Consider the following 24,945-nt stretch of genomic DNA (forward strand, 5'->3'; position numbering starts at 1 on the left):
CAACATAAACAACAACATCAGCATTATCATCAAAATCGGATCGCCATGTCTCGTCCGTCTTCAATGGCCCAGCGTCCCTTGACGCTGACGGAGGAACTGGAGAAACTCGAACAATCAATTACCCTCACGCTGCAAGGTACCGTCGTATTCGACCCCCCAATGAATCCCGGTCAGGTACTAAAACACCTCCATAGAGATTGACCACAATTTCAGCCAGGCCCATCGGATCGTCACCACCAGCATCCTTCCCATCGTCGAACAATACGCAGATCACTCGAAAGATGTCTGGGAAGGGGCCAAAGTATGTATCAACCCTATGAACTACCTGCCACCTAATTTGACGGTGGTTTTGTCAGTTTTGGAAACAGTTCTTCGAAGCAAGCGCCAATGTCTCCCTATCCGGTTACGAGGAGAAACCCGACGAAGATACGATGCAGGAACCGACCGTGACGGAAGAGGACTCCACAACTAACATCACCCAAAGCAGCTACAGCGAAAGCGCTTCCTACGAAACCCCGTCTTCTGAGCGGGCTGACAGGAACCATCAAGCCGACGACCTAGAGCTCACATCGCTCAGCCTCTCATCTCACAGCACCCCTCGTACGTTTCATGAAAGGGGACATCCAGATAACGATACCACCGTTACCTCGTCCATCGCGCATCCCTCCCCGTATAAGGAAACCGAGCCAACCTTTGAGGGAGACGACGCCGTACTACCCTCCACACCAGGCAGGACTCCGTCCAGGCCACAGCACGAATATTCGCGTCACAACCCCTCGCTTGATACCCCCATGTCATCTTCTCCCTTCGTTCCGCCCGTCTCCCATAAATCGGAATCCGATCCTGTGATGCACCGTCTGCAAGACAAGACATATCGTATCCAGGCCACCCCTCTCAGCAAACCCTACAGCGGGGCTAGTCGCTCCAAATTCACAGTCACCCCGAAGCAGTCAGCGTCTAAGTTTGCATTCGACGACTCTCCGATTTCCAGCCCCGAGCCCGAAGCCCCTCAGCTGCACGCGGAGATCTTCTCCTCGCCCCTCAAGGCCGCAACCCCGGGCACGAACCGAAGGAGACGCACAAGCAGCCATCTGCGCATCACGCCACAGCCCGGAACAAGCGTGTTGACCCCAGTGAAAAGCGGAGGCAGGAACCGACGCGTCTGGGACAGTGATGATGAATATGATGACGACGAAGTCCTAGGCCCAAGTCCCCCGAAAACCATGCAGTTTCATATTCCGCAGAGCCGTCTGATGAGGACTCCTGGTTGGTCTTACCCTGATCTATTGTATATATACAGCGACTAGAAGCACTAACATCTATCCAAACAGCCAAGGAAGCATCAAAGCGGATCGTCGAGGATCTCCTATTCACTGCAGGTGCAAACGACACCACGGATGACCTGCCCGACGAGCAAAGTCCCAGTGTCATTCGGCGCGTGGAGCGACTGGAAGATGAAACCTTTTAATCTTATAATTCTCGAGTTGCGATATCTGTTGCACACATCTTTTCTCTCTCTCTCTTTTTTTTTTTTTTTTTTTTTGAAACAAGCGAATGATCACGAACAAGGTTCTGTTATTGTATCCATCATACAGTATCTACAATGGACGTCTTTAAGTGTATGTACATAGAAAACCATGAAACACCTTAAAATCACAAGCTAATCCAGCCCAGCTTGGTGGTCTGGTTCACTCATTCATTAGAACAGTACCATTGGATCCTCAGCTCAGGCCGATCCCTAAACTCACTTCAGTGATCACGGATCGTGCATTCATTATACTCTGTCATTCCATGGAAAGACTACAGGGTGACTTTATAACACCTGATTTCAAGTCAATGACGCATTGATCTCCTGCTTTAGTTATATTGTATAAAGTCGTCCTCAACAATCTACCCACTATCTAAAACAAAGTCAACTATCCATCACCACTATCCATCACCTACTATACAAATGGCTAAATCAATCAGTCTCATCGGCCTCGGCGCCATGGGCGCAGCACTTGCCTCGCAATACATCACACACAATTATCAAACCACGGTATGGAACCGCACCGTAACAAAGGCAACACCATTGGTACAGAAAGGCGCCCGACTCGCGTCTAGCGTATCCGAAGCGATCCTCGCCACGAACCTGATCGCCATATGTCTTCTTGACAAATCCGCCGTGCAAGAAACCCTCTCCCCGGTATTATCATCTTCGCCATCGTCACTGGCTGGTAAAACCATCATCGATGTCACCAGCTGCACACCAAATGAAGCGCGCGAATTATCCGCCCTAATTATCCCCTCCGGCGCACGATACATTCATGGTGGAATCATGGCCGTCCCAGATATGATAGGCTCCGCGTATTCAACTCTGCTCTGCAGCGGGGGCGAATCAGAGGACACCTTCACTGCTATCCGGGGGGATTTATCTCTTATCGGAACACCTCGGTATCTCGGGACGGATGCCGGGAGGGCCTCATTGTATGATCTGGCGCTTCTGTCGGGGTTATATGGACTTTGCTGTGGGTGTTTGCATGCCGCTGCGCTGGTCAGGTCTGAAGGGGGGGACATCTATAACTGGGTTCTTGGAGCTGCTGAAACCGTGGCTTACGGTTATGATGGGGTATTTGGATGTCATGGCTAAACAGATTGATGAGGGGGAGTATGCGACTCAGGGGGCGAATTTGGGGATGCAGATGGCGCTTACGCAAAGTATCTTGAAGGTCGGAGAGGAACAGGGCGTTTCGTCTGATTTGGTTCTTCCGCTTCGAAGGTTGGTAGAGAGGGCAGTGGCTGATGGTCGGGGTGGAGAGGATCTGGCGGCGATCAATGAGTATCTGAAAAGATAGTTCGCATTGCGGTTTGTATATCATGTGTCTATTCCTTTTGAATTTTGTATATCATTCGGTGTGGAGTTTCTTCAGTGATGTCCTTGATCATCGCCTTTCCTACTAGAGAGTTAGTTGTCTGTAACCACGTGTTTTGAAATCAAGTACATACAACTACATAGGTAGTAGTCTCCAATCATATCAACTTTTCTCATTCCCGTAGCTTCACGCCTTGGAGAAGTATATTCATTGAGCCAATATTACTAGGATTCAATCACTATGTCACGTCAAGCACTGGAAGTTCATGATGTTTGTGTAGAGCTCAAAAACCAGAGTGCTTAAAACTTAGGGAATTCGCCAGATGGCTGAAGAAACAATAGACTTTTTAAATATCGGATAACCGCATCTTTGGATGATTTGGAAAACATAAGATAAACTAGCTTTGAGCCAGCGGAATCGAGACGTAAAGACAAAATTACATGATCGCCTTGGAAAGGACAAAAGGGTATCGAGTGTGAGCTGTAGATATCAGGAGAGGGTCAGGGGAGGGGACAATGGATGATAAGATGAGTGCATAATTGGAAGGAAAAAGAGCCAACCACACGGTCAAGATATATGTATGTACAAACTGTCCAATAGACCAGGTGTAAGGGGTATTCTAACGCCGAACATTTTCTCCAAAATCCAACAGGGTTGGCCAAATATGAGAAGGGCATAAAAAAGAAAGGAAAAAAAAAAAAGAGAAACCTTGAATTCCTGATTCCAGACCAGGGAAACCAGGTCAAACGGCCCAAACTAGCCCTGCATCCCCATAAACACCTCTTGACAGTTTTCCACCAAAAATTTTAGGACCTCGTTCTTTTTCTGTACATCTGTCATCTCACGAGCCAGACTCTGGGGTCTCATGATGGTCGGGGCAAACACGACAGCGACGTTCTGGCTGGTCATCAGGTTCTCCTTTTCACGCTCCACGACCCGTTTTAAGTGGAATATTAGGAACTCCAGTACGTCTTGATGGACACGCGGTAGCTCCCGAAGGCTCTTCTGCAGGTTCTCGATCCGGGCCGCATGCGAGGTGATCTCGCCCGAGTCGATCACCTTCTCATAGACGTCGTATGTGATGAGGGGCATGGGCAGTTTCCGGAAGTACTGCTTCAGCGCCGACGTCACGGCATGAATATCGAGGTCTGGATCCGAAATATCATAATCCTGAGGAGATCGTTCGAAGCCTTCACGAATAGTCTGAATCGCCGAACTAGCACCGGATTTACGATAGATACCTTCCATGTCCATGCCTGCAACGGTTGGAGTCATCCAGTTAGCCTACTTCTCCAGAGATTAGCCTCGACGAGAACATACCTCGTAATTCAACCTCTTGGATACAGCGGGTGATGATGGCAGGGATGATACTCTTCTCATGCTCCATGCGCTGTTCCAAGTCGGTACCGAACAGTCCTGAGGTATCATCAGTAAAGTAATCTCAAGAAATACCGGTCCTGGCTGTGAATATAATGCAAGACTTACCACCCGGAGTGGTTTCAGCCAGAACTGGAAAACTGTCCGTCTGGGGCATCCTAGTGCCTGTCTGCTTGTTGCGTTGATTTCCAAAGAACCCAAATCCTTGGCGACTAGGGTCCTGGGTTTGAGAGCGTGGCAGACCGGGTCCACCCTCGGCTTGGGTTGCATTTTCGCTAGACATAAAGGCCCCTTTGAGACCCTTAGTCACTCCCTTGGCCACATTCTGACCACCCTTCTTCCAGTTGAATTTGCGAGGCTGACCCTTGCGAATACTGACAACCTGGGGACCGGGAACGATCGTTGCGGGTTCGGCCTCTTCTGATACGTTGGCAGTCGACACCGACGGAACCAGATCATTATTGGCAGCCTTCAATGCATCGATGGAAGACAACGACCTCTCCTTTCCGTGAGAATAGATGCCGAGACCATTTGCACCCCGGTTGCCGTCCGTAGAGCTCGCTTTGTACAGCTCCTGAATCTGATGTACCAACTGGTTGTTCAGCTCGGCCAGCTGGGCATTCTTCGAGGACAGCTGTTCAAACTCCTGGAAACTCTTGTCTTTCATCCGATTTAAGTGGGCAAGCTCCTCGGCCGCATCATTGCGCTTTTGGACCAGCTCCTCGATCTGCGGTGTGAATGTATCCTTCAACTTCTGGATCGACTCGACAAACTCCCGCAGTACGTGATTGGTCAACTTTCCTAGATCTAGAGGACCGCTGGCACCACGCCTTTCGGCCTCCAGGTGATCCGTCAGGACGGAGAGTTCTCGCATGACGATCTCCTTTTGAGCATCCAGCACAACCATGGTGGATCGCTTCTCATTTAGTTCTGTGTTGACCTGCTTGACATCGGCGGTCGCATTCAACATCGCCTCCATTTCCACAATTTTTTGCTCGCGTTCGAGGACACGCTGGCGCTCCTTGCGTAACTCACTGCGCAACCACGCCACTTCCTCGGAGCTGCCGTACTCGGGCGATTCTGCAGAGGGGCTGTGAGCTTCCTGGAACGTGGTCCCATTCACTGGTGACTTGGGCCACTTGGCATCGCGAGCCAGGCGCGAACCTTTGTCGCTGAAGCTTCGGCCATGGCGCACCGAATTGGACACCCGACGCAAGAACGATTCGTTGGTCTGGGCTGAGTTGGAGTCGTCGGTACCGACCATCCGTGCCACATCGTCGTCCATGGAGAGATTACCATCGCCACCATAGCGTAGTAATGACGGTGATCCCGCGCGGTCCACTTGATGGATGGTGTTGATGGAATTCGGGCGGGTCGGTCTGGGCTGTTCATGATTGGGCTCGTTGCGCGGAGTGCGAGACTCGCCCACTCCCGGTTTGCTCCTGCTCCGTTCATGCCACTGCTCTGTCGGGCTAGCCGCCCGGGGACGGGGTGACACTCCCACATCCTTTCGGTGGAACTGATGCAAAGAATCTCCTCGTTTTGGCAGGTTCTGAATACTGTTGGAGGAAAGGAAAGACCGTGCCGAGTCCAGTGATCCTCCGTGGTCGTGTAGTCGATGAAGTTCATGCGATGGCCGGCTCGGGAGGGTCGTTGCGCTCTCCGCCGTCAAGCCGTCCCGCTGGAGGGTGGTCGATGACTTGATGCTCCCGGGGCTTGGGGTGGAAAAAGAGCTTGTCTCCTTGGAGCCTGAGGGCAAGTCAGATCGAGAGCTTCGAGCAGAACCATTTGCACCCGCAGCAGTTTCCTGGGGCCAGCGAGCAGCGTCCGCATCGGGGTGCTCGCGGCCCTTCTCCTGATACGCGATGTGAGGGGACGAACCTTCCGAAATCGTCGGTTCATATCCCTCCCTCGGAGACTTGCCGGTGTGATCTTGGGGGGACGGTGCGTGGGAACGCTGTTCTTCCGATGGATCAAAGGCAACCGGTATAAGGAATTCTCCCGCGCTATCTGCTTCAGCCTCTCGAGGGACCACGGAATGACGGTTACTGCGGTAGGTGCTTGAGGGAAGAATTAGGTTTTCTGTAGCCGAGCGCACAGGTCAGCCACCAGCCATCAGACATGCCCGATAAGGGATCACCTGGAGTTCTCACCTTGATTATTATCGCGAATGGTAGACAGGGGGCGAGTCCTTCCCGCGTCCGGCGCAGACCCCGCCCTCCGCGATGCCACTTCGGTGGTCGCGCCCGCATAGGCGTCGACCAGGGGATCATCCGTGGAATGTGACAGCGACTCGGCCTCCTCCGGGGGTAACGAAGGGAGCGACTTGTCCAGTTTCACATTGGGGGCCTGCTTCTTGGTAGGGGGGGCTGCTCGGTTTCTTTTTCGACGGCGCTGCATCAGCGACTCGTGGCAGTCCATGCAGAAAATACCCTGAGAGGTCCGCGCATAGCGCAGGTTCTCGATTTTCTTTTTGCAGTTGCGGCATCGAAAGCACTGGGAGCAGAAAGCTTGTTCTCCGGTCAAAATTGCCAGGTCCTCGATCTTGTTGCCGCATGAGCTGCAACTATAGGTACAATTGCTACAGATCAACGACCCATCGCCGAGAAGCAACAGATGGGCGTCCGAGTCGAGGAGCGTGCCGCACGTACTGCAGCAAAAACATTCGATATGCCATCGATTTCCCGCTGGAGAGATATAAAAAGAATCAGCACTTAATTCTCCGCCATTAGACAACAATACAAGTCTTCGATCCACTTACCTAGTTCGAATGCCTTGCCCTCTTCCAGGATCTACAGGCCATATAACAAGGCACGGGTCAGTCACGTCCACGCGGAATCAGGGTCGTCGACAGGACAAGCGTACCTCTCCACACCCCTTGCAAGGAACCGGGACATCATCCTGTTCCATCGGAGAGTCGGGAAAGGCGGCAGGAGACTCCATAACGAGGAAGGTGGGATGTTAAGATGGCGGCCAGGGGAGTCGTAATAAAAGGGACAGACGAGAAGGAAGAACGACGACGCCTAGGGCGCGTCTACAGAAACGATAGACCCGACGATTTCGGAGGAAGATCTTTGGATACGGTGGTTCAGACGAAGGCCAGGGATAGAAGCACGGGGCCGCTAGCTACTAACACAGAGTCTTCGACAGACAGTAGCAGTGGTAGATGAACGCGGGTGAGAGCTGGAGGGGGAAGTCTGGCTAAGGCAAATGAAACAGGACGGCGCGCGGGAGGAGAGCGAGCAAATTTCCACCCGAGAATCCACGTAGCGAATTGATGGCGGTAGTTATCGAGCCTGTTGCAAGTCCCGAGGGGGGAGGTCCACATCAGTATCACGATCGACAAAGTTACCATTATTATGGAGACTGGAGGACGACAGGGAATAATAATAGTTTGCAGGGACTAGGGAATTAGGAGGGGGAGGGGAGAAAGGGAGACGGCTCAATACCCCAGGATATACCAGAGAGAGAGAGAGGGAAAAAAAAAAAAAAAAAAAAAAAAAAAAAAAAAAAAAAAAAAAGAGAGACAGGCTGGAATAGACTGGGTCCAGGCACATGGGGAAATAATTAAAATAAAATAAAAAAAGAGACTATACCATGCAAGCGATGAAAGTCGATCGGATGGGGAAGAAACGAAGACTAAGAATAATCGGAGCGAGACAAATTGGAGGTCAGGAGAAATCCAACGAACGGATTGCGATCAACCACCAGAGATCCAATCAAGGAGAGAATGAATTAAATTCCTAGGGGAAGAAAAGACGAATGATGAAACAGATGAGATGAGAACGACAAGGACGGAGAGAGAGAGAAAGTAAGATGAGAAAGTGAGAAAGAGAGGAAGAGAGACGGAAATGAAACGGTGAGCGATGTTTCAGATAGACTCGGCGGAACGCTAATTATTCTATTATTATTATTATTATTATTATTATTACTATTATTATTACTATTATTATTAGAATGTTATTCTGTTTATACTATACTCTGTTTATTCTTTCTTTCCAACTCGATTAGATTATTCATGTTTATTCTGTTTAGTTATTAATTCTACTCTATTCTCTACTCTCTATTCTCTCTTCCCTATATTCTATAGATCGATGTAGATGATGAATCTAAACTGTATTCCTGTATTCCGCGTAGAAGAACCATCTGTCGTTTCCTCTATTTTTATCTGTTTGTTATTTAATTTATTTCTTATTTTCAGTTTTAGTTTTTATTAATTGTTATTTCTTATTTATTTTTATCTCTTAAATTCTATGTGCTCTATAGATGGATATCTAATTAAAAGTGTCACAACGACTGGTGTATCACACTGGTACGGTACGTCTCACTACGCTGGATCAGCTCCTGGTGCGTCCCCTGCTCCACACAGCGTCCCTCGTCAATCAAGAAGATCTGATCCGCGCGGTGGATGGTATTCAACCGATGCGCAATCGCCACGATCGTCGTGCGCCCTGCCAACGTCGCCAATGCCTCCTGGATCCGTTTCTCCGATTCCACGTCCAGCGCGCTGGTCGATTCGTCCAGCAGCAACAACCGCGGCTGCCGCACCAACGCCCGTGCAATCGACAGTCGCTGGCGTTGACCTCCCGAGAACTGCTTCCCGTCGTGGCTACACATCGTCTCGTACCCTTGCGGCAAGCCCATGATCACATCGTGGATGTTGGCCATCCGACACGCCGTCTCGATTTCCGTCTGCGTGGGCTCGTGTCCCGGACACGCGCCCAGCCCGATGTTGAACGCTACACTGCCCTCGAACAGCACATTTTCCTGCGGGACCAGCGCAATGTCGTCTCGGAACTCCGTCCCCAGCTGTTGTGTCACGTCCACCCCGTCGATGATCACCGATCCCGTTGTCGGTCGGTAGAACCGCTCAAGCATGGCGAACGTGGTCGATTTGCCCGACCCGCTGGGCCCGACCAGCGCGCAGAACTGCCCCGGTTTGATGTTGATGTCGAGTCCTCTCAGGATCGGCTGTTCGGGTCGATTCGGGTACGTGAAATGCACGCTGCGTAGCTGGGCCCCAATGGCACTCTTCGCCGTGCGTGCCCGTGTCGTACGCGCTCCGTCCGAGGCCTCCAGGTCCTGCGCCGCCGCCTTTTCCTCAAGCAGACTGTTAGAGGACTGCGTGCCGTGCAACGAGCTCGGCATCATCATCTCCTCCTCGGCAGAACGCGTGGTCAGCAGATCGACGATATTGGACGAGGCAACCTTGGCTTTGGAGATATCCGGGGCGAGTGCGAACATCTGCCCGCAGGACTGCGTGCTGAATAACAACGCGGGCAGGACAATGAAGAACTGCGTCTGCGAGTAGAGCCCCGACGCAATCTGCCGCGACCCCCACCAGTACGCGAGTGCATACACCAGGTTGCTGATACTGAATGCTAGCGCCAGCCAGACGTTCCCGTGAGCGATGGCCTTCATGGTACTGCGGTAGGGATGTTGCAGGGCTCGGCCAAAGACCTCGTAGGACTGCTTCTCCAAGGAAAAAGCAGAGACGGCTCGGATGTTGTCAACCGCCTCCACCGTGATCGCGGTGGCCTCCGCGAACGCCTTTTGATGTCGCTCGGCGAACTTGGCCTGGACACGGAGCTTCATCATACCTGCCACCAGGAGCACCGGGATGGTTGGGAACAAAACGATGGTAATCTTCCAGGCGATCGCGAAGGAGATCACCAGGCCGGCCACCAGGTTCACGGCCGTGGCCAGGAGGAGACCGATCGTGGAGCCAGTGATTCCACTGAGAGCCGACGCGTCGCCAGTAATGTGGGTGATGAGCGTTCCTGGGGTGCGATCCTCCATGCCATGCCACTGCATCGTCTGGCTCAACAGTGAGCGCAATGACAACACGCGGATGCGGTATAGGATTTTGTCGGCGGCCCAGCCAAATGCAGCACCACCCACCACGTTGGCGGACAACTCGACCAAGGCAAGGATGAAGAAGAGTAACCCATAGAGATTACCGCTATCGCTGATGGCTCCAGGCGACCGGCATGGACTCAAGCTTCCCACGGTATGGCCAAAGACGACTGCCTCCGCCGAGTAGCTGCCGCCGATAATGCATGACATCGCGAGGCCAAGCAGGATCAAGGGCATATTCGCCCGCATGAGAGAGAAAGTATACTTGGCCATGAACCATCCCGACCGTTTCTTCTGCTTCAGCTTTTTCTCCTTGTCTTCCTCTTTGCCAGCCTTAGACTCGGGAGGCGCCTCATTAACCACGGTATCTTCCGTCACGTCGGATGCGCTGATCCCGACCAGGCCTTCCTTCTCATCAGTGCGCCTGGTAGCCCCTGATATGGACTGGTTATCACCAGGAATATCGTGGATCGTATCCTCCGAAAGGGACAAATCCTCAGTACTCAGCTTCCCCAGGTTCTGGAGCCGTACCATATCGGCATAGGCGCCTCCTCGCGCGACCAATTCGGCATGAGGACCTTCTTCCATAACCCGACCTCCGTGGATGACCACAATCTTATGGGCGTCCTTGGCCGTTGCGAGTCTATGAGCGATGGACACCGTGGTCACATGTTCAGAAACCTTGGACAACGCCGCCTGGATCAGCTGTTCGCTGGTCGAATCCAAGGCGGCTGTCGCTTCGTCGAGGATGAGGATAGCAGGCTCTCGCACGAGGGCTCGAGCGAGCGCGATCCGTTGCTTCTGGCCACCACTGAGCTGGTTTCCCGCCGTTCCGACGTTGGTCGCCAGTCCATGGGGCAGAGCTTCAACGAAGTTCAACGCATTGGACGAAGCCGCCGCCTGTTTCACCAGCTCGACGATTTCCGCAACCGACGGATCGTAACGAGAGAGAGCGTCCTTCTCCGACACACCGTCCCGTATTTCTGCTGCCAGGTCTGGCAGACTGGTGTCCAGAATGAAAGGGGCCAGACGTTGGTGCTTTTCTGCGGCCGAAGACACCATCCCATACGCAATATTTTCCAGGATGGACCGGTCCAGTAGCGACGGTTCTTGCTGGACAAAACCAATGTTTCCACGTAGATACCGAACGTTGATATCACGAAAGTCCTTGCCACCGATTGTAACCTTACCCAGTTTAGGGTCGTAGAATCGTTCCAGGAGCGATACAACTGTCGACTTGCCACCGCCGGATGGCCCAACGATGGCCGTATGCTTCTTTGGTGGGACGACGAAGCTCGTTCCCTGCAGCACAGGGGCATCCGGGCGCGAAGGGTACGTGAAATGGACATCGTGGAACTCGATATCCTCCTCACCAAAAGCGGCCGACTTGTCTCCTTCGTCCGACGTTCCATCGATGGCAGATGGTCGGTTGATCACTGCCAGGAGTCTCTCGGAGGCGCCAGCGGCCGAGGCGAAAACATGGATAAAAGGCGCCACCTGACTCAGGATGAAAGAGGCATCGATAAGGACGAAGATCACCGTGTAGACCGCACCCACGGAGACACCGTTATTATCATTGGCAACGGTTCTGGAAATCATCTGAGCACCTTGCCAGAAGGCCAGGGCGTTGGCGGAGTAGGCCACGAAGTACAGGAAACCCAGCTGCGCCGCATGCGTACAGGCCTTCTTGAGGGCGTCTTTATGGGACTGAGACAGATACGTGGCGAATCGCGACTCCAGGCGATCGTTGGCGTTGAAGGCATGGACTAATGTCAGATGGGACAAACTGGACGAAGCAATCGAAGTGGCGGCGTTGACATTCTCCGAAATGCGTCCACCATACTTCTTAATGTAGTGACCACCAACCAGCGACATGAGCATGAAGCAAGGTACCACCGAAACCAACATACCAGCAATCTGGGGGACTTTGATGAAGGCCACAATGTAGGATGCCACGAAATAAGAGATGGTGGTGATGACGAGTCCCACCTTTTCCGACGTTCCTGACTGCACCACCTCGATGTCGCTGACCAGACGAGAGATGATATCCCCAGAAGGAAGAGATTCGATGAAGTTCGCATCTTGTTTGATGATACTCTCGAAATACCGTCTGCGGTACCGACGAGCCAGCCGTTCACTCACGGTGCACCAGCACGACGTGTGGATATAAATAAAGCAAAAGTTCGCAATCGTAATGTAGACGACATACAGCACCTTGGTGCGCACATTGGATGACAACTGGCTCGCTGCGCTGTCCGAGCTGGAGCAGGTGGTCGTGTTCAGATCGTTGATGAGGTCGCCAAAGACAATTCCGAGCAATGGGAAAGGTACACCCCCAGCGATTGCGAAGATCACACCCGCAATTATGAGAAAGACATCGGTCATGGTGTAGTCCAGGGAAAAAAGCATTCGAATATAGGAGAAACACTTGCCGACATCCGCCTTTGTCGGTATGAATCCCTTCAGTTGTTTCTTCTTTAAACAACCTCCTTGTCAGTCAATGCTAGCGTCGACGAGCGCGCGCATCTTCCTGGGGTAAAACGTACCACACTTGAATCTTGGCCATTGCCAGTATCATTGGGGCCATTCTGCCCATTGTCGGACGGTGTTTCCTTGGACATGGCGGGTGCAGACATGTTATCCTGCGGATGGTTTTGGATGTTTTCATGCGACAACCCAAAAGGGGCCAAAAAAAAGGTGCTAAAAGTCTATATCCCAAAGGTACATATATAGATCAAGAGATCAATGCAATATACAAAAAATAAACCAATAAGACTTATTCGGCCCGGGTTACCAGCGAACGGACACCGGCCCCTTTCCGACCTCGGCCTAGAAAGCAGCCCCTCGTCAATCACGTTGCGTTACTGGAGATGTTGAGGAATCGTCGCAACATCCCAATTATAGTTGGTCGTCAATGGCAACAACTGGCAACTGGGAATGATCGAGTGAAGTTGTTCACTCAGCAAATAACCTCAAGAAGCATGCCTCGTCGAGGAAAGACGATGGTCAAGTATGGCGGCTGTGAAAGTCTAACGCGAAGAAATTGGGAGCATGAGCCAGCCAACCGATAAGGGATGATCAGGAAACCAAAAAGGAAACGAAAGAAAGGAAAGAGAGCCAGGAGAAGAGAGGAGGGGGAGAGACACAGTGTTTGAAAAAAAGGGGAAAAAAAAAAGGAACCCCCGTAACTCGGACATTTATCGAGGCATGCACCTCTCTCTCCACGCTAACGAAGAGGGGAGAGAGAGTGAGAGGGGGGGGAACGTGCTTCTCCCATCAGATCGGCTTTGGTTGCGGGCCTAGTGAAGATAGGTAATGACAAGAGAAAGAAAGGTCCCGCACTGGCACTACTACATAGTAGTAGACGAGGAAGCAAGCCGAAGGAAGAAAAGAGGTATGATTTTCGCTTGGCAGGAGGCAGCTGAAGGATTAGTGGCCTTGTAAGTCCCTCTCGGTGGGCTAGATGGAGAATGGCAGTCTCTTCTCAGTCCAGTCCACTCTTTCTGCACGACATGGGCAATGATATCATTGGGTGCATCAACCGATATCCCCACTGTTCAACCCATCGCTACCGGAAGCGCGGAACTGAGGTATTTTTTTTAATTTTTTTTCTGATTCCGATATTTTAGTAGTACTCTAGGGTGTAGTCTTTTTCTAATTCTGATATTATATAATAAAATAAGAAGAATCTTAAATATTATATTAGTATATAGGATAAAACAATAGATTCATCCTTCAAACAGGACAAGGCAAAAAAAAAAAAAAAAAAACGCCGATCTGTCTCGGCATAGATGTGTGCGGTCGGAAATTTCCATCTGATAAGTAACTCGCGGGCCAACCACAGCCTCCCATCCCTGATGGCTTTTTTCCGGCTTTTCCGTCCTGGTCTGTCAGGTAGACAACATCCCAAATGGATCTTCCGCGACGCCGACCTTAGCTGCCACCGACTAGCGCAGGGCAATTACTGTGTAATTGCTAGCTATCTCCCGCCGATGAGGATGTCACGGAGAATCCGAGTGGGTTACGAGGAGAACCCTGATTCAACGGACTGGAAATTGAAAAGGAAAATACCCGAAACGTTTATCTAATCTGATCAACTGATAAGTGACATAGCCGTACCCGAAGCTCCAACGGAAGAGTGGAGTGGGGATAGGACGGAAAAAAAGGGATGGAACGAAATGAATCGTTCGAGAATACTTGGAGTGGCTCTCTTGCCTTCTAGCTCTTCCGTGTAGCGTGATGTCTCAATGCTAGACTTCTGGTGCAGTATGTACAATAGACTATGTAGTCGGTTGAAAAGGGGCGTGGATCTAATCTGATCAGCATCTAATCAGATTCGCGAGTCGAACGCCATTGGACGCCGCCAATGGTCTTGCAGTCTACAACTGGAAGAACAGAGTGAGAGACCCATAGTAATGCGTAAACCCATGAATGTTGAGGGTCTGGGCCATTCTCGGTGGGGAAAAGGAACTTGGAGGCCACTTACGTGTTCGCCACATGATTAAACAGGAGTGAAATTCAATCCATCGGCATCCTCTTGTATCAGCCCAAACACGCCAAGTGTACGAGTTCAGTCAAGGCGGGATACGCAGTATGTCTTCTTCTCCATCTTTGAGTCGTCTTGACGATGGGTTCAATGTGAGTAAATCTGCGTTCCATATCGGTGTCATCGATTCCCAAATACTACTCCCATCAGCATGCAAATTAGACCATGCCCTCGGGCAATGTCCGGATTACTCGGATGGGACGCGTTAAGTAGAACTAGGAGGTGAGGATGAACAGTTTGTTTTCTGTTTCCAACCCGGCTGGTGGATGACGAACTAGAAAGACTGGTATCCACCCATAGACTGGTAGGTCCCAGTTTTCTATCCTTCCTTAAAGACTGTTGACGACGGAAGTGACTGGGCCACTGAGATCGGAACTTGGTCCGTACAGACAATATATTTATTTAGTACATCCCTAGCAAGCCCAAAAGTTGCTACTCATTGTCCTCCCTCCTCATCTCGTATTGAAAGGCATCATATTCGAATCCAGTGTGCACATGCCCTAAATTCTACTTATCCTACCCACTTTCCACTGCAGAATAATAGCAGCTTTCACAGTCCCATTTCCGCCGGCAAGATAGTGAGTATCCATGTCATTGTCACTCGCATTCCCATTTTTCAGTTCTTCTATCTTGGTGAAGATTTTAGTGGCCTTCCTGTCCACTAGATGTTTATAACAGTAGTTATCGATTCGCTTGGGGTCTGGCCTCCTCCAGAGGCACTTTGCATTGGTCCTTTCGTCGTGTCGCATCGTATAAATCCGGTCTTAACACACCCGCAGGGGTATTCGGCTCTTTTGAAGTAGCACCTTCAAAAAATAAAATGAGGCTGCGTTAGCGTGCGGCCTGGTTGGTGACTTACCACTTTTCCTTTGTAATTCATATCCCTTCGGAGAGTTATTCTGGGGGGTCATTTGTCGCGTACTCACCTGGTGGATTGCCTGAAAAAGGTAATTCTGGATCCGTGAGGTGACATGAGGATATGACAGTCCAAAGGGCTGGCCATTCGAACAAAGGAAAAATAAAAAAAGATTATAAATTAAATAAATGGTAATAATAAACATCAACAGGGTTAATTGCTCTTGGCTCTATTACATGCTGAAGCTCTCGTTCTGTGCGCCTGCGCCGCCTGCACTTGATACAACAGAGTACACCACTGATAACAATTACTAACCCAATAATAGGTATGCCAATTACCATAAAGCCAAATAAGAGGGGCCATTCTTTATTAGGGAGTTCACCACAGAAGGATCCACCACGCTTCGATTTCGACCCGGGCTTCCACTCGTCATAAATTACAAACGATGTGAGTTTTGGAGATGGAGACTTAGGGCTCGTGTCTGAGTCTGCCCACGAGATATGCCAAGGGTGATGTACCAGGATCCCCTTGGTAAATATTCCAGTTGCGTACATGCCTGCCAACGACGCGCTGGTAGTGGTCGTTTTTATATGGGTTACCAACGGGCAGTAATAGTAGACTTGCCAGTTTTAATCGAGCAGGTGCAAGCATGCTCTTCACCAAGTAGAGAAAAGTCGCGTTCCCATCTGTATTCTAATTTAAAACCACTATAAAGCCACAATTAGTATGCAAAATAATAGACAGAAGTTTGGGGGAAATAAATAATAAAACATACTTCGCGCAGCACAACGCAGTGGAATAGTCACTGGTTGATAGCGTACAGCTGTACCTATCTGACGCTATATTATAGTACGTCCATCTACTAGGGCAAGCAGCTGGGCTAAATGAGTAGTTACTGCCACCACTATCCTGTCCAAGCGAAAGACAGGACGTAAATCCCGGGGCTATTGGATTCGATACCAGCACGGTGGCCGTCAGTGTTTGTTTATCTGTAGCACGAGTGGAGGTATAAAAAGAGGCTAGGTACATAGTGGAGACACATACACTTTGTTGGACAAATGGTGTAGTAAGCGCTGTGGATGTTGTATTCCGTGCCATAAATGTTGTTATAGTTAGAAAAGCCATATTCACCACTGACGCTCGCTTATTAGATTAGTATAATACTAAACTTTTTGACATTATGATATTGCGGTGCTCAGTCTGGTATATTGCGTGAGTGGGTAACTATGAAAGGACCAAAAGCAACATTCTGATACAAAAGAAATTCTCTCAGGGGCCCAAAAAGCTGATGAGAGGGCTTAAAGGACCAAAGAAATGTATCATTCCCCCTGTATTAATTCACAAGGGCCATCTGAGAGGCGACGCGTTTGCCAAGGGATTATTAGTGCTAAGGCATGTCTTACTTCCACGGTTATAGCTGATACACAGACTCAGGATTTTATACCTATTTATTTATATGGAATGGCGCTGGCACAGTTACATTAACTTAATCAGGTTGCCTTAGATTAAACTTAATGGCGATCGAAATCAGCTTGTGGAGTCTTCACATGGCTAGATTGATATAACTATGGGTGCATCTACGTAGACTGATGGGAATCTATAAGCTTCACTCCGACTGTGTATGCAGAGATAGTGAAAGTCTACAAGAAATGCTTGAGGTAATCATCAATCCTTATATTCACACTCAGTACTTTTTTGCCGGTCTATCCACAGGTCATATCTAGTTAAGTCTTTCAGGGCTTCGTTTCGTACAGTTCTTTCCCTTTAACCACCGTCTTCGGTGAATCATGCAGGGGATGGACGCAGAAAGTGAACAGGACTTGTCAATCTTCATGCGCCAAAATATTAACGGGAAACCCAGGTGTATTCGGTTCTACATCGCGTCACCATATCATCATGGTCGCAAAATGTGGAAGCAACGAAAGAAAAAGAAAAAGAAAAAGAAAAAAGTGGAGGGAAGATGGGGGGGGGATTAACAAACAACGAAAGGGAGGGTAATGTAAAATTGAAAATATTCATGTCCATTGTCATCCAGCTTCATATGTGAGAGCTGCGCTTCACATTATAGATAATGAAAGCTTGCGATCACGGAGTGGCTTTCTCTCCTTTACTGCTTCTCTTCGGACTCCCCTGAGGCGGCGTCAGGGGCATCTTTCATATCCGTGTCGGCCTTCTCATCCTCGGACTTCTTCGCGGCCTCTTCGGCCTTCTTGGCCTCTTCCTCAGCCTTGCGCTGGGCCTCTTGCTCTGCGCGCTTCTTGGCGGCCGCTTCTTCCTGGGCCTTCAGAGCGGCCTCGCGTTCGGCATCCAACTTCTCGCGGTGGCGCTGGATGATGGGACCCGCAATGAAGCGGATTTCGTCCAGCTTGGACACGTACACGGACTTGGTCGTGTCCTCACCTTCCTCGTACAGCCAATCCTGCAGATGATTCGATCAGCACGGTGGTCCCATTTCCCTAAAATATAAAAGGACTATCTTACCTCCATATCAGTAAGCTTGGCCCGCAGCTTGTCCTTCTCCTCCTCACTGGCGAATTCGGCGTACACTCCGTCGATCTTGTCCCGCAGCTCGTAGATGGTGGACTCAAGCTCGTTTTTCTTCTCGTCGGTCTCCGCAACCAACTTGTCTTCCATGTACATGGTGTTTTCGCGTTCAATCCAAGCCTCCTTGACGGACTGATCGGCGGAAGAGGTGCCAGAGGAGATAGGCAGGTCGCCCTTGCGAACCTGCTTCTTAACCTTGCGGGTCTTCTTGGGTTGCTCGTCGCCATTGGCTGCATCGGTGTCCATAGCCTAGTTCCCAAATGTCAGGGACAGAGATCTTTGGGTTGGCGGGGAGGGGTCACTTACATCACCATCCTTCTCGGGGACGGGCTCCTCAACTTCCATATCCTCGACATAGTACCCGGACTCGAGGTTCAGGATACCGTGCAGGTTTAGTCTAGCCTTGAGCTTGCAGATCATGAAATCATCATTGGGATCAGCCTTGACGCCCTTGACGGAGAATCGGCCAACCCAGGGGTTGACCTTGCCCGGGAGCAACTCGGGCTTCGCGTAGCGTGCTTCGAGGTCGAAGGGCTGCTTGCGGTAGAAGGTGAGAATCTTGGTCGACGGCATGACATTGCCCCTGTTGAAAACAGTCAAGCTGGTGTCCTCATCTGGGATGTCGGCCGACTGTTCCCAGGTGAACTCAATGGGGTAGTTCACAATGTCGTGCACGGAGAAGTCGCGCACCCGGAAAACAGGGGAAAGAATGGCGCAGCTGAAAGCGCAGCCACGGGCGATAGCCTCATCTTGGTTGAGAGTGAAAGAAAGGCTCTTGCCAAAGAATTTGGAGATAGCTTCCTTAATGGCTGGGACGCGAGTGCAGCCACCAACCATCTCGACAAAGTCGATATCTTCGGGCTTGAGCTTGGCTTCGGCGAGAGCCTCTTCGATGGGTGCGGTGACGCGTTCCAGGAGCGGCTGGACCATAGCCTCCAATTCTTCACGCTTGACAATGGCACGGACGTCCACATCCTCCATCAGCGATTCAATGCTGATCGGAGCGACCGGGTTAGCTGAGAGCACTTTCTTCATCTTCTCAGCGCTGGCAAGAGTACGGGCCCAGGCCTTGGGGTTAGTGCGGACGTCGATCTTGTACTTCTCCTTGAACTCGTCGGCGAAGTGCTCCGTCAGGGCCTTGTCGAAGTCACGTCCACCGAAGTGGCGATCGCAGGCGGTGGCCTTGACGTTGAGCTCACCCTTCCGGAACTCAACAATCGAGGCGGTGTAGTCGCTGTGTCCGATGTCGACAAACATGACTCTCCGGGGCTTCTCCTCGGGGCCCGGGAGATCAAGCTTGGTTATACCATACCCAAGGGCGGTGGCGGTGGTGTCGTTGACCAGACGCAACACCTTCAGGCCGGCAATCTCACCGGCGTCGAGCATAGCCCGGCGCTGAACATCTGTGAACCAGGCGGGAACGCTAATGGTGACATCTGAGACGGGGAGCTTCAGCTCCTTGGCGGTGATATCCCTGATCTTGGTCAGGTACATGGCCACCAACTGAATGGCGGTGAACTTTTCCTTCTTTCCAAGGTAGTTGACTTCGACACCAGCCTGGCCATTGACGTCACAGATGGCAGCGGTGCTGTAGTCCTTCTCAAGCTGAACATCGGGGTCGCTGAATGAGCGGCCAATCAACCGCTTAAGGTTGCCGACCGTGTTCTTCAGGTTGGAAGTCTCTTGCGTCTTTGCGGCTTCACCAAGGGCTCGGCTTCGAGAATTGAATCCGACCAGGGAACTATCCGGAAGACCAAGTTAGTTCGTGATAACAGAAATAGGGGGGTTCATGGGGGAAAATATCACATACGGAGTAGATCTGTTGGAAACTTCATTGGTGATCTAATTGCAATAAAAGAGGTCAGCATAAGCAGTCATACAAGGAGGTAAGGATGGTTTTTCGAAAATAAAGAAAAAAGAAGCCAACACAAAACGGGGGGGTGAAGGGGCGTATACGCACAATATCGATACCCTTATTGCGGGCAACACCGATTTTGGTGCTCTGGGCACCGAAATCGATTCCGACAACACTCATTGTCTATAGGAAAATCTATTGTAGGCGGGTAAAAGGTGGAAGGAGGAAGACACGTGGTGAGCAGAAAGGGGAGAGAAAGTGGTTATCCAGAAAAGATAAAAAAAAAAAAAAGAGATCGGGCAGGTCCTGAGTAAGAAAAGAGCGAGCGGTCGTGGAGGGGAGAATTTGCAAACTGGAACGCCACTATAGGGCAGTGTTCCAACAGGTGTGGCTAGGGCCCACGTTATTGATCAGTCACACTGGAAATCACGCAGAATCAAGGTTGATTCACGCCAGACAGACTGTACAGATTTCCAAATAGATAGATAGATAGATAGATATCAGCACGAATGGAATACAGCAGCAGCCTTACAACAAAGTAGCAGAAACATGCTGGACAAGCACGGCATAAATGGTACAGCTAACAGCATCGCCTGGAACCTTCTGGCTTCTACTGGATTCTTCCCACCACTCACCGCCTGTCGTATCCCCCAGCAGAACCCTCCTTACCGCCTTAGCGGGGTTGTGCGGCGCTTATCGATACTCGCAGAGTTTTATATCGCATTATGTCATCGGGATATCCATTGGATGCCTAACCCTGAATGCCCAGCCCTGTTACCTAATGCTTCCCCAGTGCAAATCCCGCCGGGGGTCAATAGTATGGTCGGGCATGGCCTCTTCCATGATTCCATTATTAACATACAACTCTCTTAACATAGTCAGCTGATTTCCTACTCCTCAATACATCAATGTTAAAGATAGCGGCTGCCAAAGGACAACCGCTATGAGAGATAACACAAAGTGCATTCTCCTGGAACTCGGAAGTAAAGTGCTACAGTTTACCTGGCTCATCATGTAGTTTATAGCTCCCGTTGGATCAATGTGGTAGGTTGCTAGTTTACGTGTCGACCGTTAAATCCTTCCGGGTTCCCCCCCCAAACCCCCCTGTCTGTCGTTTCAAACCATACGCTCAGGATCCCTTGGCATCTTGGTCCGAATTGGTAGCCGTCTCAGACGCCGCGGCCGAGGTCGCTGCAATTCCTCGGCCTCGACATGAGGTTGAAGTGTACGTCCAGAAGTCTCCGTCCGGCTCGGTGACACAGGGCCAACGCTATGCACCTCGTTAACCCCAATCCTCGTGGCATCCGGTAGCTGCGACCCTTGGTAGGGATCCGAGTGTGTCTCAGATACTTCGCAGTGCTCATTAGTTTGCAAGCATGTTGTATTATGGTGGCACATATTTGTACTTTGAAGAGACACGGAGGATTCTCCCGTATGGGATCTCCATGGGTGCTTTGTTGGACTTTCTTCCCCATCCAGCCCCCCCACGGCGAGTGGTAGACATACAGAGTTTGAATCAGAATCCGACGTAAACACTGATTCAGATGAACAATGCGGATGCAGAGTGATCCGTGGGACTCCCGGTAGAGGTGTTAGGCTTATGGCCAAAGGGATCCCGAATTCGTCAACAGCGGACCCATGGTGACTATCGGGGTCGGGTGAAGCAGAGAAGCGCCCTCCGATCCTCTGTGAGGGATGAACCGGCACTGTTCTTTTGGAGGAATTCGATCGAAACGTATGTACCATGACGTTGAATTCATCACCTTGGGCTCTAGCCTGTGCAACGGCTTCCTCCGGTGTAGTGTGTTCGTCGGCTTTTGCTGCGTCGGCCCTAGGGCCTCCCCATGTACGCTGCCCCGCGGTGAAAATGCCATATACCATGTAGAGCCAGTTGAAGAAAGGAATCAGGATAAACATCAGCGGATATAGCCAGGCTTTCAGTCTCCTGAGCTTGATACCGAGGTAGAACATCAGCAAGTAGTTGAGCCCTAGTGATATCGCAATGAACGTGGTCGGTATATTCTTGATCCTACCTGATGTCGCTATAAGCGCTGTGACCTGGATGAGAAAGAGCAGAGAGGTGGTGCGCATTGTATTGTGCATAAAACGAACGATGCACAGAAGTGGATAGCGCTTCCACAGCCTGAAATCTGTCAGCAGGCATGCCTCATTGGTAATAAAGCCAAGGAACCATCGTCGTCGTTGTTTCAAGAGACCGCGAAATGTCTGAACTGCTTCTGTTTTGCAAAATGCGCCTGTACACAGTTGAATCTGGTAGCGCCCTCTCGCCCCGATCATGAATAGGTGTGTCAGCCAGCGATCCTCGCCCAAATGGCACTTCGCGTAATCGAAGATATCCTCGCATCGCTCAGCTTTATCTGCAAAGTAGTACTTGGCCATCTTGCGAAAAGCGGAGAATCGAAGCATTGTCAATGCGCCAGGAAGGCATGTTACAGCACCGCAACCCGACTCGACGGTCCGCTCGAAAAGCTGCCCATGAATATATTCTATGTCTTGCAGTACAGTCAGGAGGGTATTTTTCTCCGTGGTTGACGTGATGATGCCGGTCATTGCCAGCATGTTACGCTTGCATCCTGGCTTCAGCTCCATGTCGTACATAAAGTTCTGCAAACAGAGCTGGTGTAGAACACAGTCGGAGTCTATGAACAATATAAACAGGTCATCATGGCACTTGTTGTACTCAAAGTACACTTTGTCTACCAGTTTGAATGTTTGCTTCTGGCAATATCGCTTACCACCGTGCTTGAAGCGAGATACTGTAACAGTAGCTCCGTTGTATATCACGTCTATGCTTTGTGGGTAAGTTTCCACTGAAGTTGAAATGCCAATGTGGCGGAGGACTTGGAGGTACGATTCGTCTATAGAACCCCCATCGTATGAAACAAATAGGTGGATGCAGCATTTCGGGTAGTCACTTGCGATCACAGAGTCAATGGCCTTGATCAAGACTGCAGGACTTTCTTTATATATTGGCATAATGATGACAATTTTTGGCGCAGTGTTGTCCTCAAGGATCTGCTTTATTCTCTTCGATCGTCCGATTGAGCTTGTGAATAGCTGGTAGACACAAAAAAGCCATGGCACAACAAGCAGCACAGAGAAGGTCCAAAATGCAAGCCACTGAAGGAATTTAACAAACCGAGGAGGGTAATGTCGCGTGATTTGATTCGGTAAGGGAACAGTTACCACCATGACGGGAAGGAATATGCCTCTGGAGGTTATGAGATTAGTACTATATTGTTCGGCTCCTTTCCCGTTTTGACTTTACTCACCTCAGTAGTGTGAGAAGGATCATCATAAGCCCTGCAAGAAGTCGGCTACTCCAGCGGTCCGCTTTTCGATAAACCTTTGTAAGGCAATATAGGAATGCAACAAGTAGAAGCAGCAACTCAAACGCAGCTGCTAACATCACAGGTCCAACTGCCGCGACATATATTATCTGTGACACTCGTTAGGATTTGGCTTTCGTATGTGATTAAGTCTCACTCACATCCGGAGTAGACCATGGCTCTCCGTCACTCGGTGCCATCCTGGAATGCACCTGAGAGCCCGGGTATTGTATAGGAATTCCTGAAGAGATGTCTAATTGTAACAGATAAAATCATATAGAAGCCGTCCAAAAGCCGGCGTATGACGCCTACCAGCCAATATAAGCCCACCCTGCAATGGACAGCCGAGGAATATTTAAAAGGCAGGATCTTTGTGTCCAATTTGCTACCCAGGTGTACTCATTTTCGAGGTATGACAATCACTCAAGACTTTTCAGCACTAAAGAATATTAACCGCTAGTTCAACTTGCTCGGGGTTGAAGGCTGGCAACAACATAGCCAGGCATACCTGAAAAGGCTGATTGGGCATAGAACTTCTTCAACCAGAGAGTAGAAATCCTGGTATTGATTTAATTTCCCGCAGTATGATATGAAGCTAGAGATCGATGCAATCTAAATATGGAGTCTAACCGACAGAAGATGTTGTTCGATGGTAGTAAGGTAGTGGTCGTTCCGCCTGTTGGGAGAAGTTCATATTGTGCCAAAAGAGGTAGGCACCCTGCGTTGCGCGGCAGCATGTTTACAGTGATGATAGCTTCCTCGTCGCTGCCATAAAAATTCATCCAGGCTTGCGGATCATACAAACTAAGATGAAATTAGATATCATCTAGCTTGTTGCCCAACTCCACAAAGCCTCTGAATGATTTTTATTAATACCAGAAATCATTTCATGACATGATGAAAGTCCCAAAGTTTGGAGCACGGAATCGGTTGGTTAGGCTGAGGGTGTAGTTGACATAATCCACCAAACCATCTGCATTGTATCAGTATACACAACATCCTGCTGTTATTTCATCAGGGTAGTAGCCTTGAGTATCAGCTTAGTTGGTTTGATGGGCGAATATGTCCAAATGTGTATCGGGATTCTGTCTCATCATCTGGAGTGGACTGAAGAAAACCGATCATCTCTTAGCAATTGCGGCCTGTGATACCTGGCACATAAAGAAAGAACGATGAGACATGCGAATCTGTAAAAATATTTGAGGGCTAATTTATGATTAACCGTCCAGTCTAGGCAGAGAAAAACAGTTTGGCTCGAAAAGTTGTTCTTAGACCTCTTTCCTGGGGGCATGATTTCAGCAACTTTCCTTTGCGACTTCGATCCCAAATTATAGGGATGGACGAGCTAAATAGTAGCCATACAAGATGTGGGAATGCATGTAGAGAGATAAAAAAGGGGTTTGGATACCGAATTAACTGTGAACGTTTTGAGTTATGGAGCGCCGTGAGGTCGTCGAATTTTCTAATCGAGTGACATAAGAGCTGATTACCAACCACATTCCACTATTCCCCAAAGATAGAGCCTCTGGTCCCTTAATCCCGTGACAAATGAGCAGTTTTAACATACCTGGATCTGAGTGATAGGTACAGTGTACTACTGAACTCCATAACATAATAGGTCAGCTTCAATGTCCACAATCTTACAAAAAACAGTCCTGTTGTCTGCATATCCTTCTTCACGTCTCAACGAGTTGGCAGGACATTTTAAT

General features: G+C 50.0%; 6 protein-coding genes across 6 annotated transcripts; 2 read left to right on the forward strand and 4 right to left on the reverse strand.

Annotated features, from left to right (window-relative positions):
* Positions 1-63: 63 nt before the first annotated feature.
* ASK1 (DASH complex subunit ask1) lies at positions 64-1,468 on the forward strand (the record flags this gene model as incomplete). The annotated part of the gene is made up of 4 exons (XM_033565451.1): positions 64-136; positions 195-301; positions 357-1,266; positions 1,332-1,468. 4 exons carry the CDS (start codon positions 64-66, stop codon positions 1,466-1,468), a joined length of 1,227 nt encoding a protein of 408 aa, XP_033431208.1.
* Positions 1,469-1,951: 483 nt separating this feature from the next.
* ATNIH1004_000746 (NAD(P)-dependent oxidoreductase) lies at positions 1,952-2,834 on the forward strand (the record flags this gene model as incomplete). The annotated part of the gene is made up of 2 exons (XM_033565452.1): positions 1,952-2,507; positions 2,539-2,834. 2 exons carry the CDS (start codon positions 1,952-1,954, stop codon positions 2,832-2,834), a joined length of 852 nt encoding a protein of 283 aa, XP_033431209.1.
* Positions 2,835-3,608: 774 nt separating this feature from the next.
* ATNIH1004_000747 (putative Rho GTPase activator Rga) lies at positions 3,609-7,172 on the reverse strand (the record flags this gene model as incomplete). The annotated part of the gene is made up of 6 exons (XM_033565453.1): positions 3,609-4,108; positions 4,173-4,268; positions 4,338-6,311; positions 6,383-6,916; positions 6,991-7,021; positions 7,095-7,172. The coding sequence occupies 6 exons, from the start codon at positions 7,170-7,172 to the stop codon at positions 3,609-3,611; spliced, it is 3,213 nt and encodes a 1,070-aa protein (XP_033431210.1).
* Positions 7,173-8,516: 1,344 nt separating this feature from the next.
* Positions 8,517-12,721, reverse strand: MDR4 (ABC transporter ATP-binding protein; the record flags this gene model as incomplete). The annotated part of the gene is made up of 2 exons (XM_033565454.1): positions 8,517-12,560; positions 12,632-12,721. 2 exons carry the CDS (start codon positions 12,719-12,721, stop codon positions 8,517-8,519), a joined length of 4,134 nt encoding a protein of 1,377 aa, XP_033431211.1.
* A 4,873-nt stretch (positions 12,722-17,594) lies between these two features.
* hsp88 (Hsp70 chaperone Hsp88) lies at positions 17,595-20,066 on the reverse strand (the record flags this gene model as incomplete). Its single annotated transcript, XM_033565455.1, has 5 exons — positions 17,595-17,906; positions 17,969-18,280; positions 18,338-19,772; positions 19,842-19,873; positions 19,992-20,066. The coding sequence occupies 5 exons, from the start codon at positions 20,064-20,066 to the stop codon at positions 17,595-17,597; spliced, it is 2,166 nt and encodes a 721-aa protein (XP_033431212.1).
* A 949-nt stretch (positions 20,067-21,015) lies between these two features.
* On the reverse strand, positions 21,016-23,436 carry chsD (chitin synthase D; the record flags this gene model as incomplete). The annotated part of the gene is made up of 5 exons (XM_033565456.1): positions 21,016-21,156; positions 21,393-21,572; positions 21,630-23,118; positions 23,180-23,346; positions 23,398-23,436. 5 exons carry the CDS (start codon positions 23,434-23,436, stop codon positions 21,016-21,018), a joined length of 2,016 nt encoding a protein of 671 aa, XP_033431213.1.
* Positions 23,437-24,945: the final 1,509 nt, after the last annotated feature.

Source organism: Aspergillus tanneri (assembly GCF_003426965.1).
Source record: "Aspergillus tanneri strain NIH1004 chromosome Unknown AapTan_2_pilon_pilon_pilon, whole genome shotgun sequence".
Taxonomy (NCBI): domain Eukaryota; kingdom Fungi; phylum Ascomycota; class Eurotiomycetes; order Eurotiales; family Aspergillaceae; genus Aspergillus; species Aspergillus tanneri.